General features: G+C 45.7%; 1 protein-coding gene across 1 annotated transcript in view; it reads right to left on the bottom strand.

Moving 5' to 3' along the window:
• BIN2 (bridging integrator 2) overlaps nt 1-16623 on the bottom strand; it is a 37263-nt gene that overhangs the window by 6113 nt on the left and 14527 nt on the right. The window contains exons 5-12 of the mRNA XM_060272105.2: nt 15745-15840; nt 14424-14531; nt 12473-12558; nt 8884-8959; nt 7124-7206; nt 4628-5417; nt 1152-1223; nt 896-991 (exon numbers count right to left, since the gene is read on the bottom strand). Coding sequence (XP_060128088.1) covers nt 896-991; nt 1152-1223; nt 4628-5417; nt 7124-7206; nt 8884-8959; nt 12473-12558; nt 14424-14531; nt 15745-15840 — 1407 coding nt within the window. The remainder of the gene's footprint in view (nt 1-895; nt 992-1151; nt 1224-4627; nt 5418-7123; nt 7207-8883; nt 8960-12472; nt 12559-14423; nt 14532-15744; nt 15841-16623) is intronic.

Raw genomic sequence — 16623 nt, 5'->3', positions numbered from 1 at the left:
CAGAGAGATCTCAGTAGAAGTTGGCACTGCATGACCCCATTAAGCAAGTTTGCGGAAAGGGGTGTGTGGGAGAAAAGGTTGGTGAAATGGAACCTTTTTGATTTAAAAAATCCTGGCCTCCTTCATGGACCCAAGGTGCAGCTCCACGCACTAGGCATGGAAGTCGTCCCAAACTGGAGGGTCAGAGTCTGCACCCTGGAAGTACTTGGCAAGTCAGTGGGGGGAAGCCCAAGCAGGAAGTGGTTGGTCATGGGCAAGGCCCTAGGGAATCCAGTGGGGGCCATGGGTGGGGGAGCATCTTTAAGGGTGCTCGCTCTCAAAAATAAACGGGTTGCCTTTTCCAGGCAGACAACTTAAAAAATGGATAGTGCCATTATTTAATGGACTACTGGGCAGAAAGTAGATCAGGATCTACTGGTAGCTCTCTGGGTGATTTGATGGAAATCGGTAATGGTTTAAGACTCCCAATGGTTTAACAATGACAACAACAAAATAATACTCCCACCTCCCAAAAAGAGTATACTGAAATGAAGGATTTTCTTAACTGGGTGGGGAAAGGAGTTAACAAGGAGTGGATTTTTGTGACTTCCATTCCATTCTGCTACTCAAAAACAAGAGCTTGAGCTCAGCATTCTTTAATTCTATGTCTCTTGCTCCAGGTTCCGATTTGTTGATCTCAGGGTTTTAGTGAAAGAAGGAGGAGCAGATCCTACAAGCCTGAGGCCTGCTTAATCCTGTCCTATCCTATTGAGGAGCTTCACGAGAAGAGCATTGTGTAAGCTTTGGGGCCACAGTTGGCCCTCCCTGGTTCCTAGGGCATCCTGTATCACATCAGTGCCAAGTATTGCCATCCATTAGCATTATGAACAGTGCCAAATGAGTGCCCTGATGTTACCTCAGCCTCTTTATCTGACAGCACTAGCATGGTTTCTCCTTCTCCAAACTGAAGGTGCTTCTCATCCTCTGAAGCGTGAGCTTGGACTGCCTGAGCCTGGAAAACAAAACATGATATCAATGAAGCAATGCATTTCTAGACTGGGCAACTCGCAGGTCACACACACACACACACACACACACACACACACACACACACACACACACACACACACGTTCCTGTCTGTAGATCAGGTAAGCGAATGCTTTTTCCTTACCTTGAAGAGGAAGCCCGAGGGCAGCTTGCCATAGTTCTCTTTCTTATCATCTGAGAAGAAGCTGGAGATGATCTGAAACAAAAAAAAGGGGGGGCTTTCACTTATTCAACAGAATCACAGCACCAGATTTGAAATTTGACCACAGCTGTCTGGAGGATGCTTCAAGTGTGTTTGAATACACCCAGTACGGAATTCCTTTCTTATGGTGACTCTCTGAAGTACAGTACAAGAACTTTTCCAGAGGCCAGAGGAGGAAAAAGGAAGCCCGGCCCCGCTGTCGCCTGCCGCCCCCACGGAAAAGAGGGAGAAAAGAAGGAAAAACAAGGCAAAGGAGAACAGGGGTCCGCTCGCTCTGTTGCCGTCCCCATCGCCCCCCGCCTCAAGGGAGAGGAGGGGGGCCCTTAGAGGAGGGAGAAGAACCCCGACCTCGCTGCTGCCACCACCTCGCCGCCATCCCGGGAAGAGAGAAGAGACACCCAAGTAAGCTGAAACCCCTTCCCTGTTGCCCTGCCGCTGCACAAGCATAGCTGAGTGAGGGGAGAGGTGGGCTGAAGAGGGCCATGAGGAGGCACAGGCCCAACCCGAGCCCACCTCCCCAGCGGCAGACCCGCTGGAGGAAGGCCTGAGCCCAGAGTCCCACTGGGAAAGACCTCTGGGTTTTGCCTTATTTTTTTCCCTTTTAATTTTTTCCCAACTTTAATAATTTCCCCCCTCCCCTTTTTCCTTTTTTTTAAAAGGGGAAACAATTCTACATTTTTTGTTATATAAATATCGTGAAACTATGGTTTTTTTCTCGAAGTGACACACCACCCGGTTTTGGGGTGAATTTTGACACACCAAGCTCAAAAGGTTGCTCATCATCACTGCGATGGATTTGCAGGGATTACCAATGTGCACATGTTCTCCTCAAAGGAAACTGCATTGTCCCTGGGCAGTTTCTGCAACATGCTGCCATTCTCTGCGCCCACTTATGCCCAGTCACCAAAGCGGCATGAAGCAAAGTCACTGTACTCTCAATCCCCATCTCTCCATCTGCAACATTGGGAGTAAGAGACTAACTTACGGTAGCACGCAAGTCCGTGTTCTGAGGGTTACTAACATACGTAAAGCTTTTTGAACATTGGCAGGGGCTGGGGAACACCACAGCATAATACACTTAAGGTCTCTGCTACTTTGCCACAGGACAAATCATGCACAAATCTGCCTTCAGCCAACAGTCCCTGGGAACACCTCACACAGAGGTTTCCAAACAGGGAATTAGCAGCCCTAAAAATAATGGTGCTGGTTTTTGGAGTCTGCACTGGTTTTTCCTGTCAGACAGGATTGGTACTCTTCATATCTGGCATGTGCGATGCCTCCTCAATTAAATCTCCCAAGTGAGAGGCTCTGTTTTTGGGGAAAACCTTTGCGGCTGAGCAGGTTTTGTAGCTGCTGAGGCAATTTTGCAGTGGCAGGCGGGCCTTGCTCTAAAGCAGGCATCCCCAAACTGCGGCCCTCCAGATGTTTTGGCCTACAACTCCCATGATCCCTAGCTAACAGGACCAGTGGTCAGGAGTGATGGGAATTGTAGTCCAAACCATCTGGAGGCCCGAAGTTTGGGGATGCCTGCTCTAAAGGGAGAAATAACCAAAAAGGGGGAAAGGCAAATCTCTGTTAGTGGACTGGGCTGTTTCCTTCATTGCCTGCTCATAATAAGCTCCAGAAACATCTGGATTGTCGGTGCTGGCTTTGAGATTGATCTAACACAGGCATAGGCAACCTCAGCCCGCCAGATGTTTTGGGACTACATTTCCCATCATCCCTGACCACTGGTCCTGTTAGCTAGGGATCATGGGAGTTGTAGTCTCAAAACATCTGGAGGGCTGAGGTTGCCTATGCCTGATCTAACAGTACAGTTGTTATACTGCCCTGCATACAATCACTGTCTTCCTTCCCACTGTTTCTGTTGCTAAATAGCACATCTCTCTTGTTGGTTTCAGTATTGATTTCCTACTGTATGCCTCTACCACCAATTAGGAAGACATATTACAAGAGCCAGCAGGTAGACACATAATCGTATTATAACAAGCTATTCCTCACACTGTTAGCTCACAGAGAATGATGCATAAGGTAGATTTGGACTATGCAAAGCCATCTTGGAAGGTAGAGCTTGAAGCAATTCTCCTACCTCCCCATCCCATTCTTTTGTAGCCTGGAAAGTGTAGGAGTTCTCATCTCTCAATATTCTCATTCTGAGAAATAACACAAGGTAATTCTGATTGCAAGATCCTTGGGGCAGAGTCCTGTCTTTTTGCTTTGTATTAATTTCTCTCCAAATTTGTGCTAAATAACAACAATGAATAATAACGACAAAAGCTACTACTAAAATAATTACAACACAGTGCCTGGTGACAGGCAGTCGAGTCATGTATCCACAGCAGTGACCAGAGGAGGAATGACTGCTGGGAGGAGCACAGAGAGAAGAAACGCCATAGCACAACCGGACACCTTCACCTGCCCCAGCTGTAACAAAACATGACTCTCCTGCATCAGTCTCTACAGCCACAGCAGGCGCTGCAACCTTCCAACAGCGTGATCTCAACCCCAAAGGTGTACTCCTTCATTGTCTCCCAAGATAGACAGATGCCATCAACAACCACAACAACCCAGGCTTCCTCCTGAGCTGAATTTCCCTCCATTTCCCCTGTGTCCATCTCAACATGCCTCCCTCCCCACTGAAATTTTCATGCTAACATACAAAGCCACAAAAAGAGGCACTTTTCTGTGCCAGCAATACGTCATTTTGCTCCTTAATGAGAAGACTAAAGCTCCCTTAATGCTATCTACACGGCGTGCAGTTACCTAGTGGGGCGGGTTGGTCGTGCAGAACCCTCTCACATGGGCGTACCCAGGATCAAAGCTAGGGGGGGAACAAGCCACGCCCCCAGCCATGCCCCCCAGCCCCCTGATTGGCTAGCTGGCAATGACATGGCCAGGATCCCCCCAGGAGGCATGGTCAACATCTACACCCCCCAAAGAAAAGGGGGCTGTTTACAAGGCAGCACACGGAGCGACCCGCGCTTGCACTCCTGCCTCGCTTGCTCCTTTAATGGCAGCAGTGACTAAAACAAGGCAGCAGCTACCTCCGTTGAAGGAAACCTGGACCTGGACCTGGGCTAACTTCAGCCCACACTCTTTCAAGTCACAGCGAGCACAGCACAGAAAGTGCTGCCCCACAATGCTCCACGGCACTTCATTTCTTGCTGTGACTTGAAGGAGTGTGGGCTGAAGTTAGCCCAGGTCCAGGTCCAGGTCCAGGTTTTTTTCAACAGAGGCAGCTTCGCTGCTGCCGCCGCCGTTTTGCTTCAGCGAAGCAGGCTGAGGCGGAGCACAGCAGGCAGCGTCCCTGCCTATCCTCTCCAGCTGCCCTGCTTCTAGGGGGGCAGCTGCCCCCCTGCCCCATGCTGGGTACGCCCATGTCCTCTCATGTCTTTTACCTGAGCATTGGTGGCCTTGGGGGAAACATCTATTTCTTCCATGCTTCCCTCACTGTTGATGTCATCTTCCACATCCCCGCTTTCCTCTGGCTGCTGTTGAGCGGCCCCTGCTTTTGGTAAAGCAGGGGAAAGGCAGTCATTCGTGGTGCTTGGTGCACCTTGTTGGTCTACTTCAGCTTCAGATGGAGAATCTTGAGGATTGTCATCAGGACAAACTGAACTCTCCCTGAGCGGCACGTTGTTCTCCTGGCGGTCTGTTCCCCCAGTCTGAGCTCCATCCTGAGTCTTTTGGTGAGGTAGAGATACGACCTCAACCCTGGGCTGCAACGAGGAACCCTCATCTTTCTCACAAGTATCACTGGCTTCAAAGTCATTCCTCAAAGGAGGCTGGGAGGTCTCTCCAGAGTCTTTGGGAATATTTGGGCTCTTGCCAGCAGCCTCGAGCACTGCCTTTGATAAAATTTCTGCTGCTATATTATTTGCAGCCTCCTCAACTTTCTGGGGGGTGCCTAGGGGAACGCTGGGGGTTGTCTCTACTGTTTGGCTGTCCTCTTTGGATTCACTAGCAGTCGAAGAGCCTGACTCGGCTGCATCCGTAGCTGTCTCTTCCTCTGCTTTGCTGGCCCCACCAGGCGCAGGTGCTGCTTTGGTTGCCGAAGCAGATTCTCTTTCGTGATTTGGGGAAATGGCAGGAGGAGACGTCGGCATCTCACTTAGGCTGTTCCTTGTAGGTATGGCAGAGGAGCTAGTTGGGCTTACTGGAGAAGAGATGACCAGCGATGCTCTGTTACTGCATAACAAGAAACATAAGTTGCATTACAAAGTTACAGGTAGGTAGCCGTGTTGGTCTGAGTCGAAACAAAATAAAAAAATTCATTCAGTAGCACCTTAAAGACCAACTAAGTTTTTATTTTGGTATGAGCTTTCGTGTGCATGCACACTTCTTCAGATACACTTGAAACAGAAGTCAGACCCTTATGTATATACAGAGGGTGGGTGTGGGTGGGGGGGAATGGGTGATGGGCTGATGGGAGTGGTAAACCTGTAGATGGCTGTTAACGACTGCTAACTGTTAACGACCAATTGCAGCCATCAGCAGTCGTTAACAGCCATCTACAGGTTCACCCATTCCCCCACCCACCCCCACCCTCTGTATATACATAAGGGTCTGACGCTTCTGTTTCAAGTGTATCTGAAGAAGTGTGCATGCACACGAAAGCTCATACCAAAATAAAAACTTAGTTGGTCTTTAAGGTGCTACTGAAGGAATTTTTTTTATTTTGCATTACAAAGTTTGCTTTATTCAGCCTCTATAGTGAAAGTAAACCTCTCCATGTATTTGAGCTATTTTTAAGGAATTTCTCGAAAATCTACACTTCCGGCATTGCCCCCCAAAGCTCAACAACTTCCAGATTTGACAGAAAACCCAATCTTAATGCACAAGACTCCCATGGTTTCCCTTAGCACCACCTCCCCACGTCTGCTTGCTTCAGAAATGGACCACTGGCCCTTATTGGAGCACGTAATCTGCCTCAGCCCCGTTAGACCAGGGGTCAGCAAACTTTTTTCAGCAGGGGGCTGGTCCACTGTCCCTCAGACCTTGTGGGGGGCCGGTCTATATTTTGAAAAACAAACAAACAATAATGAACGAATTCCTATGCCCCACAAATAACCCAGAGATGCATTTTAAATAAAAGGACACATTCAACTCAAACACACTGATTCCTGGACTGTCCGTGGGCCGGATTTAGAAGGTTTGCCCCCCCCGGGCCTTAGTTTGCCTACTCATGCTTTAGACCAGTCACCCCCAAACTGCGGCCCTCCAGATGTTTTGGCCTACAACTCCCATGATCCCTAGCTAACAGTGGTTGGGGAAGATGGGAATTGTAGTCCAAAACATCTGGAGGGCCGAAGTTTGGGGATGCCTGCTTTAGACCTTGATCTGCTTGTGACCCCCCCAACTGCAATCTGTCTCTGACCTTAGCCAGGACTTGACAAATGATTACAAAGCATAGGCCGTCATGGATTGAACTGAGAGAGCATCTTTTCCCTGCTCTTAAGATTCAGTATCTAAAACCCACTGGTTATTCTACCCTCTGTTAGTCAAGATGGCGCTATGGAATCAGGTGGCTGCTGAGATTCAGTGTTGTAATCTTGGCCCAATTAAATGAACTGTAAGCGATGTGGCTGCTCGGTCAATCTTTCTGAAGCTAACATGCTCCTCTGGAAAGGTTTTTTTTTTGTTTCTATTCTTGACTGCTGTTTAGTGGCTGTTCACATTTCCCCTTTCAAAGTTTCCACGTGTATTTTGTTCTAAAACAGCTCCCTGCCTTGAGAAGCCCTGTTATTAAAATATGGGTTATAAATCTTTTAATTAGCTGACTAACAAACAAACCAGATCTCCTGGGATCCAAAGTGGAGAGGAGTTGCTAGTTGCCCACGTGGCTGCTGCTTCCCAGACTCCTCCATGCCCACAGGAAAGAGGAAAACACTTACCTTGACACCCCTTTAATAATGAAGACTTTATCGGAGTGCTGCTTTTCCAATGTGCTCATCACATCATACAGGTCATGGTTTAGCTACAAGCAGCAGCGACAGGAAAAGCAAATACCATTACTCAGTAATTAAGAAATTACTGCTCTTCACCTATTCACATAAAATTAATCCTGACTGCCTACTTCAAGTCAATGGGTGTTTCGAACTTACTGGTTTATTTAAAATGTTTCTTAGACACTCTTCACTGCAATGCAGTTCCAGAGCAGGCTGTAATTAAAACAGACATCCACCTCCTATTACAGCCACTCATAAAACATGGCAGATATATGGAAACCAGACAAAAATAAAATAAAATGACATGAATATCCACCAAAGGCCTGGGTGGAGACACACTTTTTTTAGCTGAAAACCTAGAGGGGAGGGAAATGGACCACTGGGATGCCACCACCAAGAAGGCTCTAGAGGAGGCAGAGGCAGGAGAGCCTCCCTGCCAGATTTCAACAACCAGACAAATCTATACAGGAGGAGTCATTCTCTCATGGTAGGTATCCTGACCCCAATCTGTGTACAATTTAATGTTGTCACTGCCTGCTTTATATCCCCTTCCTCTTGGAACTTTCCTTGGGGTACATCAGCTGCCAGCTGCCCTTTCATTTATTTTTGAGATTTAAAAATAAACAGCAATTCCCTGCCCTGGAGGCACTTTACCAATATTAGAAAGGAGGAATGATCTCTGTTCCAATCATCATTCTTCCTTTCTAATACTAATAGTCCTGGTACACCAGTCATGTTCTGCAGACTTACTCAGACTGAACTGATTCCTGGATAATACCAAAATACGTTTTGGATGAGTAAATAATAATAATAATAACATGTGTGTGTGTGTGTGGGGGGGGGGTTATTGTTATTATTATGTATTTTGTCTTTTTTATCTTGTATTTTATGTTATGAACTGCTCTGAGATCTACAGATAAAGGGTAGTATACAAATTTAATAAATAATAGTAATAGTAATAGTAATAATAATAATACAGTAAGCCTCAACTTAAGCAGGGATCACATTTCAGGGATTGCTCCTAAAGACAAAATCGTGTACAGTGGTACCTTTACTTACAAATAACTCTACTTACGAATGGAGCTCAGTCCGCCATCTTGGATGCGGTTTAGATAGGATTTTTTTCTACTTACGAATTTTTAGATAGGGTTCCTTCGACTTGCGAATTTTTTCTCCCAATGCATTCCTATGGGATTCGACTTACAATTTTTTTCGACTTACGAATGTGCGTTCGGAACGCATTAAATTCGTAAGTAGAGGTACCACTGTATAGTCAAAACACATTGGATGCAATGACGGGTGGGTTTGTCAAAGTCTTTTCTGCCCCTTTCCATTTTTTTTGCCAAGTTTGTAAAGCTGAACGCACACAAGTTAAGTGTGTGTGTGTGAGAGAGAGAGGGAGAGAGGGAGAGAGAGAGAGAGAGAGAGAGAGAGAGAGAGAGAGAGAGAGAAAATGCAACTATTACAATGAAGTAGAAATTACAATATGTGCACCACTTTCAATTCCTGGCTTCTGTGCATTGGTTACCTTTGGGACTGTTGGAGTGGAAGGCAGTTTGGGCGCCATCCTACAAGGGCAACGCTGAGACTAGGGGCCACTCCCAGGACTGGTACGAAAACAGGCCGGCTGAGGGCAGATATAAGCCAAGCTGCAGTGTGCCCATTTGTCCAAATGGCCCACATGTATGCCACAGTTGCTCATTTACCTTGCTCATTTCCTTGTAGAAGACATCTCGCAAGTTGGAAATATTCTGGAATATTGTCACATAGCATCCAATTCGGCTGGAGAAGCAAAAAGATATAAAACTAAGCCCAAATGTTAACTGGGTTGGGGCCACACAATAAAGAGGAGTAATATGACACATGCTGAGTTTTCTGGGACCCTGGAAGAGCAGAATGAAGTAGTTCAGCCATGTGCGGTTCACTGAACTCCAGTGGTACCCCTACTTACGAATTTAATGTGTTCCGAACACACATTTGTAAGTCGAAAAAATTTGTAAGTCGAATCCCATAGGAATGCATTGGGAGAAAAAATTCGTAAGTAGAAGCAACCCTATCTAAAAATCCGTAAGTAGAAAAAATCCTATCTAAACCGCATCCAAGATGGCGGACGGAGCTCCATTCGTAAGTAGAAACATTCGTAAGTAGAGCTATTCGTAAGTAGAGGTACCACTGTGGTTCAAAAATCTCTGTACACCTGAAAGTAGTTGCCATAATTGTTGGGTGAACTAAATGTGAATTAAATTCATTTTGGGGTAGAACTCTGAACGATTTCTAGTTCATCTTCTTCCCCTCACTCCCAGCAGTAGGCCTTCCATTAAAAAGGCAAGCCGATTGGACAGCTATAAAGAAAGCTAGACAGCAAAATGAAAAAAGTTAAAAAGCACAGGTCCCCTTACGGGTGCTTGGGGGACTCCACTTTCTACATCCCTCCATTGACAGAATGGTCCATTTATTCCTATGCTTCCTGTTTCTTATCCAGTTCCTGGTCCACAGGAGGACCTCACCTCTTTCTATAAGACTGCCGTGCACAATTTTGGTTTGTCTACACAAAAGCATACAGAGGAATTGCTTGAAAATCACTCCCAAGTAGTCTTTAATATACAGTAATTGTAATTCATTTGGGTGGGGTTTTTTTGGGCTGCATTTGTTTTTTGTGAATTAATTAAAAAAAATACTTCCAAGGCAGCCCAGGAAAATGAAATAAAGTGAAATATAATGAAATGTGACAAGAAAACTGGAATAGATACAGCCTAACAGCAGACATAGAGATGACACCAAAATGCCATTGTGTTCCCTCTCCATGTGTTTCTCTGCCCTCGTTCCAAATTACTGACTACATTTTATTTCTGTCTTTCCATCTGTAAAGCCCACACCTCCGTTATCTTTAAAACAACCCCATGGGGATTGACTAGGCGAAATGTTCATGACTGGGTCCATAGTCACCTAGCTAGCTTTGTGGCTAAGTGGAGATTTGAACCTTTATCTCCCTGATTTAAGTCAGGGAGTCTGATGCTTAAACTACTACACCACACTGTCCTCTCAGAATGTGAGACTTTAGACAGACAAGCCATCACGGAGGTTTCTACTGGGAAGGCCCACCAAAGCACACCGTAAGATGATATCATGCCTTTCAGGATCTCAATGTTTCAGGGACAAGAGGGGGAAACCAGATGAAGGGTTGTCATTTTTGGCAACAAAGCTGTGGTCTAATGGTGACACATCCAGTTCTATCCTAAACAATCATTTATTTCACAAAAGCTAAAATTCAGTTCTGTGGATTTTGCTGCCATCCTGTGGTCACCAAACTCTGATTGAGAAGCAGCTTATCTCATAGCTAGTCCACAAGATATTTCAGGTGGCTAATCCTTTGTCTTGGTCCTCTTGGTATTCAGGCTGCACTTTATGTGATGTGTTGTCAACAGGCCGTAGGGCTAAGGAACTGCAGCCAGAGCCGAGGGAAGTCGTCTGAGAAACAGTAGCTCAGTCAAAGGAGATGTGCCAACGAGATCGGGAGGTTTTCTAAGGGAATCAACAGCTCGATGAAAGTGATACTCCACATTTTCCCCAAAGAGACACACACTGCTAGATCTAGTTCCTACCCCTGACGGCAGAAATCACACAACACATAAACCCCTTAGCTTAGAATATACAAATGGGTGGGGGCAGTAGGAAGAAATGTACTGACTCTGCTCCCCTTCTATCACCCTTCAACTTGTGGAAGAGGACAGTCTGAAGCAAGGAGTCTCCTGTCCTCGTGGATGGAGACTCCCTGCATTGTTCGGAACCCTGATTTCCCAGGGTTCTAGAATGCACTGGGGCTGGAACCCCCCAGAAGCAAAGAAGGCTCTCCTGCATTAGACCTTTGACTTCCGCTACTTGTAATGCAATTGAAACAGCAACGAAGGGGGGAAACCACAATTCAAAGTGTTGGTGTTGACCTTTAAAGCCCTAAACATCCTCGGCCCAGTGTAACTGAAGGAGCATCTCCACCCCAATCGTTCTGCCCGGACACTGAGGTCCAGCTCCAAGGGCCTTCTGGTAGTTCCCTCACCAAAGGCCTTCTCAATACCTACCCTGTGGAACGCCCTCAAGGAAATAAACAACTATCAGACTTTTAGAAGACATCTGAAGGCATCCCTGTTTAGGGAAGTTTTTAATGTTTGATGTTTTATCATGTTTTTAATATTCTGTTGGGAGCCACCCAGAGTGGCTGGGGAGACCCAGACAGATGGGTGGGGTATTACTTACTTACTTACTTACTTACTTACTTACTTACTTACTTACTATTTGTCTCCACTGCCCCATCTCCATGTTTGTTTTACCCCTACAGCACCTGGAGAGCTTTATTGTGTAAACACCCAGGTGAACACGGTAACACCCAATACTTTGGTATCTGCTGAACTGTGGGGAAGCAATTTTTTGATATTTGCCCATTAATAGCCAAGACCTAGAACTTCCAATGGATTCAAGTTAGAAGAAAGGAGATTCTGACTAAACACCACCAGGAAGGCCTTTCTGAGTGTAAGAGCTGTTAAGGCAGTGGAAAGTACTCCCTGGGCAGGTTGTGGACTCTCCTTTGCTGGAGGTTTTGAGCAGAAGTTGGACGGCCATCTGCCATGGATGTTTCATTTGAGATTCCTGCATTGCAGGGGGTTGGACTACATGACCCTCAAGGTCCCTTCCAACTCTACAGTTCTATGATTCTAACTTACCTTGGACTTGCGTTGAAACAATTTGTAAATTGCATTTTATGCCTGGCGTCAATATATCCTTTCACCCCATTTTTACCTTCCAGGCTGGGTTCATTGTCAGCAAGCTCAGTCCCAGACTTCAACAATGAAAGAAGTATCAACTCTGCATGTACCGTATTTTTCGCTCTATAAGATGCACATTTTCCCTCCTAAAAAGGAAGGGAAAATGTCTGTGTGTCTTATGGAGCGAAGGCACTGGACGGCAGCAGGATCCCTTGAGCGGAGGGATGCCTCTGTCGCCGGAGCCATGACTCCCAGCGGCAGGGGAGGGACGAGCATCCTGAAATCGGGCTTCTGCCCCCTCCACCACCACCGCCACCAGCAGGGTGCTCCCCCTCCGCTGCCACCAGTGGCATTGATTCAGAATTTCCCCCCTTGTTTTCCTCCTCTAAAAAACTAAGTGCGTCTTATGGTCAGGTGCGTCTTATGGAGTGAAAAATACGGTATTTCCTAGTCACCAGCACAACCACACTTCTTAGATTCAACATTCTGCTTTGAGATTCTCTGCCATTTGCTCTCTGATCTTTGTTCCCATACTAACCTGTTGTAAAGGCCCGGCAGCTCTTCTCTTAGTTCCTTGTTGAGCTCTTCAAACACAGCTTGGGCTTTGTAGAACTCTTCTTCGGCCTGCAGGACCCAAGAGTTTATTAGAGGCACAGGAAATTGAGAGCATTAACAGTGTAGACATGCCAGTGGACTGCAGACTCACATCCCGCTTACACCATACCTGCCAAGTTGCTGTCAGAGAAATAAGGGACCGGGCCGGAAATAGCTGACCGGAAGTAGCGCTGCCGCCATTTTGGAACTGGGCAGAGCATGCTCAGAAGTGACTTTTGATGCTGCTTTGCCCAGTTCCAAAATGGCCACCACACCAGAAGGTGCACTGCAGCCATTTTGGAACTGGGCAGAGCAGCATCAAAAGTCGCTTCTGAGCATGCTCCGCCCAGTTCCAAAATGGCTGCCATGCCAGAATAAACTGGGGGGGAAACAAAAAAATCCATTTTTTCAGCTAGGAACAGCTGGAAAAATGGGGATTTCCCAGGGAAAACGGGAGACTTGGCAGCTATGCACATACACACACCCCATTCCCCACCCCCATGTGAAATGTTAGCCACATGTAAGCCAGGCTCTGACTGTGAAGGATCCGGAAGACAAGGAGAGAGAAAAGGGAGGGATTGTAGAGCCTTTCCCCCCACCTGTCATTCGTCTGCCATTGAGCAACTAACTGACCCAGCATCAACACCACCCATCACACAAGGGAAAATAGGCTCTGAAGAAGAGATAAAACAACCATAGATGGACGGTGGATGGAGAAAATTAGCCAGCAGTTCCACAGTCCCGTCCACTTCTTTTCTGCTTGACCCCAAGAACAGCATTCTAGTTTTCTCATAGGCAGATCATGGCTTACATAGGCAGATCATGGCTTACTTTTCACAGACATCACAGTGGTTGGGAGGAAGAAATAAAGTGTGATAGGTATATAGGAAGCAGAGGAACAGGGGTTAGGATCTTTGCTCCCTATATATTACCGGTATGTACTTCTGGTAAGTGATGTGTGGGAAATTGCAGTCAAATATAACTAGCTATTTTTATCTGAACTGAAGAAGTGTGCCTGCACACGAAAGCTCATACCAATGACAAACTTAGTTGGTTTCTAAGGTGCTGCTGGAGGGAATTTTTTTTATTTTGTTTTAGCTATTTTTGGTCATCTGCATATTATCCCTTGCTTTTTCCTGTAGGACTAATTGCAGTCGTTAACAGTCTTCAACAGGTTTACCATACCCATTGAGTCAATCACCCATCTCCTACTACCCTTCTGAGAAAAAACCCACCCCACCCTCCCACTATATATAAGGGTCTGGTGAATTCTGTTTCAGTGTAACTGAAGAAGTATGCATGCACACAGAAGCTTATACGTAGAACAAACTTAGCTGGTCTCTAAGGTGCTACTGGACAATTTTTATTTTATAGCAAGCATGAAGTTAATGCAGGAAGGGGTTAAGAACACAGAATTGTATTCCTAGACTTAGCTAGGTAACACCCCTCACCTGGAAGGAAAGAAGCTAAGTTTTCTTCCAGCAAGTGAAGCCGATTAGGCAGCACATATGGGCTTGATCACTTCAAGCCCAGACTGCATACTCAGAAGTATTTTTCTGTATTTTGTAACCCAAGAATTTTCTGCCTGTGTTCTTCCTGCTGCTGCACGGAACAACGCATGGATATGCTCTTTGGAGTTGGTAAGCAAAGCATTTAAACTTACTAAATGGCATGGTCTGTTCATTGTGAGAGGGGTAGAAAGACGAGAGTGCTGTAAGCGGACTGAATGGGATATGAAAAGGATCCAACTGCCTATACTGTATTGAGTAGAGCAAAGCATGATTTGCTAAAAAGCAAGAATCCAAGAATCAGAGACACAAGGAGAATTGCATTCCTGGTTGTAAGAAACTCCTTCTTGGTCAGTGTTTGGATGGGCTCTCAAAACAGTCTTATACCTTTGCAATTTTAGCTTCGTCTTTCTTCTTGGCATTCTGCAGGGCTTCCAAGTGATGCCTGCTGCTGTCATAATCCACTAGTTTTCTTCCCCGCTTAGCAATTCGCTCCTTTGAAATGAAAAATAAATTTTTTATAGTCAATGCTCACTTTCTTTTTCTATTGCCATAACAAGAACATTTCAACCAAATTTGCTGCTCTGATCTGGAGGCCGATAAACCACCAAGGACACTATTCAGAAGTCAGTAAGGGAGCGAGGTGAGGACTCCCTTGCCCAGCTTAAGATAGCTTCCTTGCGTAGCTTCCAGCTGAAGATCAGCTGAACAGTCCTTGCTGAAGGTTCCTTCTACTTGTGAGGTAAAAGAATGAAGCAGGGCCTTTTTGGTTCTGGCCTCCGTGTTATAGAATACACTTCCAAGAGAAGGCTGCAAAACTTCCTGCCTACAGAGTGGGCAACAGTTTTGAGCTTATTAATCTTCACACTGTGTTTTTATTCTCAGGAATGATAGCTATTATAATTTTTAGCCTGTATGTTTTTTTTTGCAAAGTATTTAACACTGTAAATCTGCAGGCAGGGACCAATGTATGTTCAGTTGTGTAGAGTTCCTATTTTAGGCATTTTTATATAAAAAAATATTACTGATGGCAAGGGCAGCAGAGATCAAGATTCAAATCTCCCTGGAAGACCTCCTTCTGACCCTACACCCCAAATACTCATCATATACTGTGACATCTTACACAAGTACTATACACTACGGCTTAGTGTGATGCTTTCATTGCTTACCGTATTTCTAAAGTAGAAACAGGTACTGTACAATGGAGACCAAAAGGAGACAAATCCCTGCTCATAGTGTAACAATTTAAAGACATGATGTGCAGCTAAGGAATAGACTTGGAGTTTTAGGGTGAAACTCAGATGCTGGAAGGATGCCATAGAATTTTTTTTAAACTTAAAAGTGAGTGGGCTTAAAAGAATGATAGGAAAGGCCAACACACAAACACACACACATGAGTAAAGAGATTGACTCGTGAACATATTTTATATCAGACCTCCTCAACCTCAGCCCTCCAGATGTTTTTGGCCTACAACTCCCATGATCCCTAGCTAGCAGGACCAGTGGTCAGGGATGATGAGAATTGTAGTCTCAAAACATCTGAAGGGCCGAGGTTGAGGAAGCCTGTTTTATATGATGATCAGGAGCAAGAAAATTTCCTCCCAGTAGCATTATGTTTCCTTGAGGACTAGAAACATGTAAAAATGGAAAGTTGAACTTTCAGTTGTGGGTACTGAATACTGCAAAGTCAGCCCTGAAAAATACACACCTTAATTTCACCGAACTGCGTCAAGTAATTCTCCATAGTCCTGACTGCCTGATCTGCCAGTTTCTTCTCATAATCTTCCCACAAAAGGTCATTGCTCTGCAGGTAAAAGGACAGACAGACATTAAAAAAAAAGGGGGCTGGAATGTTCTGTGCAACCCCTGCCTCTCTGAAGCCACTTCTTTCTCAGGGGTTTTAAGGGCTTATTTTCAAGGCTGGTGGATTTGTCTGTGTTGCTCTTGTTGCTTCTTCAAATGCAGCTTAATGCTATCTGTTATTGGATAAGTAGGTTTGACGTAAACATCCCATACTGATGTGTCAGGGTTTGTTGTGACTACTCTTGAGTAACGACCATCCACATGCTTGTCTTTCAGACGTTTTTATTGGTGCACATTATTTACAGTGTAACGGATTGCTCATTTCATGTCTATCCGCTCGAGTCAGATTCCTGCACTAATTCCTTCCGCGCTCGCGACCAGCATAAAAGCCTCGGAACTGAGAAGCGCCTCCCTTTCCTCCTCAGAAGACAGACGGGTCTTCTGTCTCCCCTATTCCTGTCCACTCTTTCCACCTCCCTCTCTTCCTGCCTATGGAGCAGGGGCTCTTTAGTGTTGCCAGAGCCCTGGCACCCCCTCTCTGTTTCCTGACTCACTCCTTCAGACCCCTCACTCTCATGACTGCTTGGAGACGGGCTGCTTCTGATGGGGGGAGGGTTCTCTGTAATCCCTCCCCCTTACATGATGTGAGCAGGAATTGTGGGAAATTCTAAATAAAAGGTGACTATATAGATTAGGTGAATCTATTTGCTGGTCCGCTGTTGCCATTCTTGTACTTACTTCAGGAGAGAGAAACCAATGCTTTGTCCCTACATACACCTGCTTC

This window comes from Zootoca vivipara, chromosome 2 (genome assembly GCF_965207765.1).
Source record: "Zootoca vivipara chromosome 2, rZooViv2.hap1.1, whole genome shotgun sequence".
NCBI lineage: Eukaryota > Metazoa > Chordata > Lepidosauria > Squamata > Lacertidae > Zootoca > Zootoca vivipara.
Note: the sequence above shows the minus strand (reverse complement) of the source record. Positions and strands in the feature narration are given on the sequence as shown.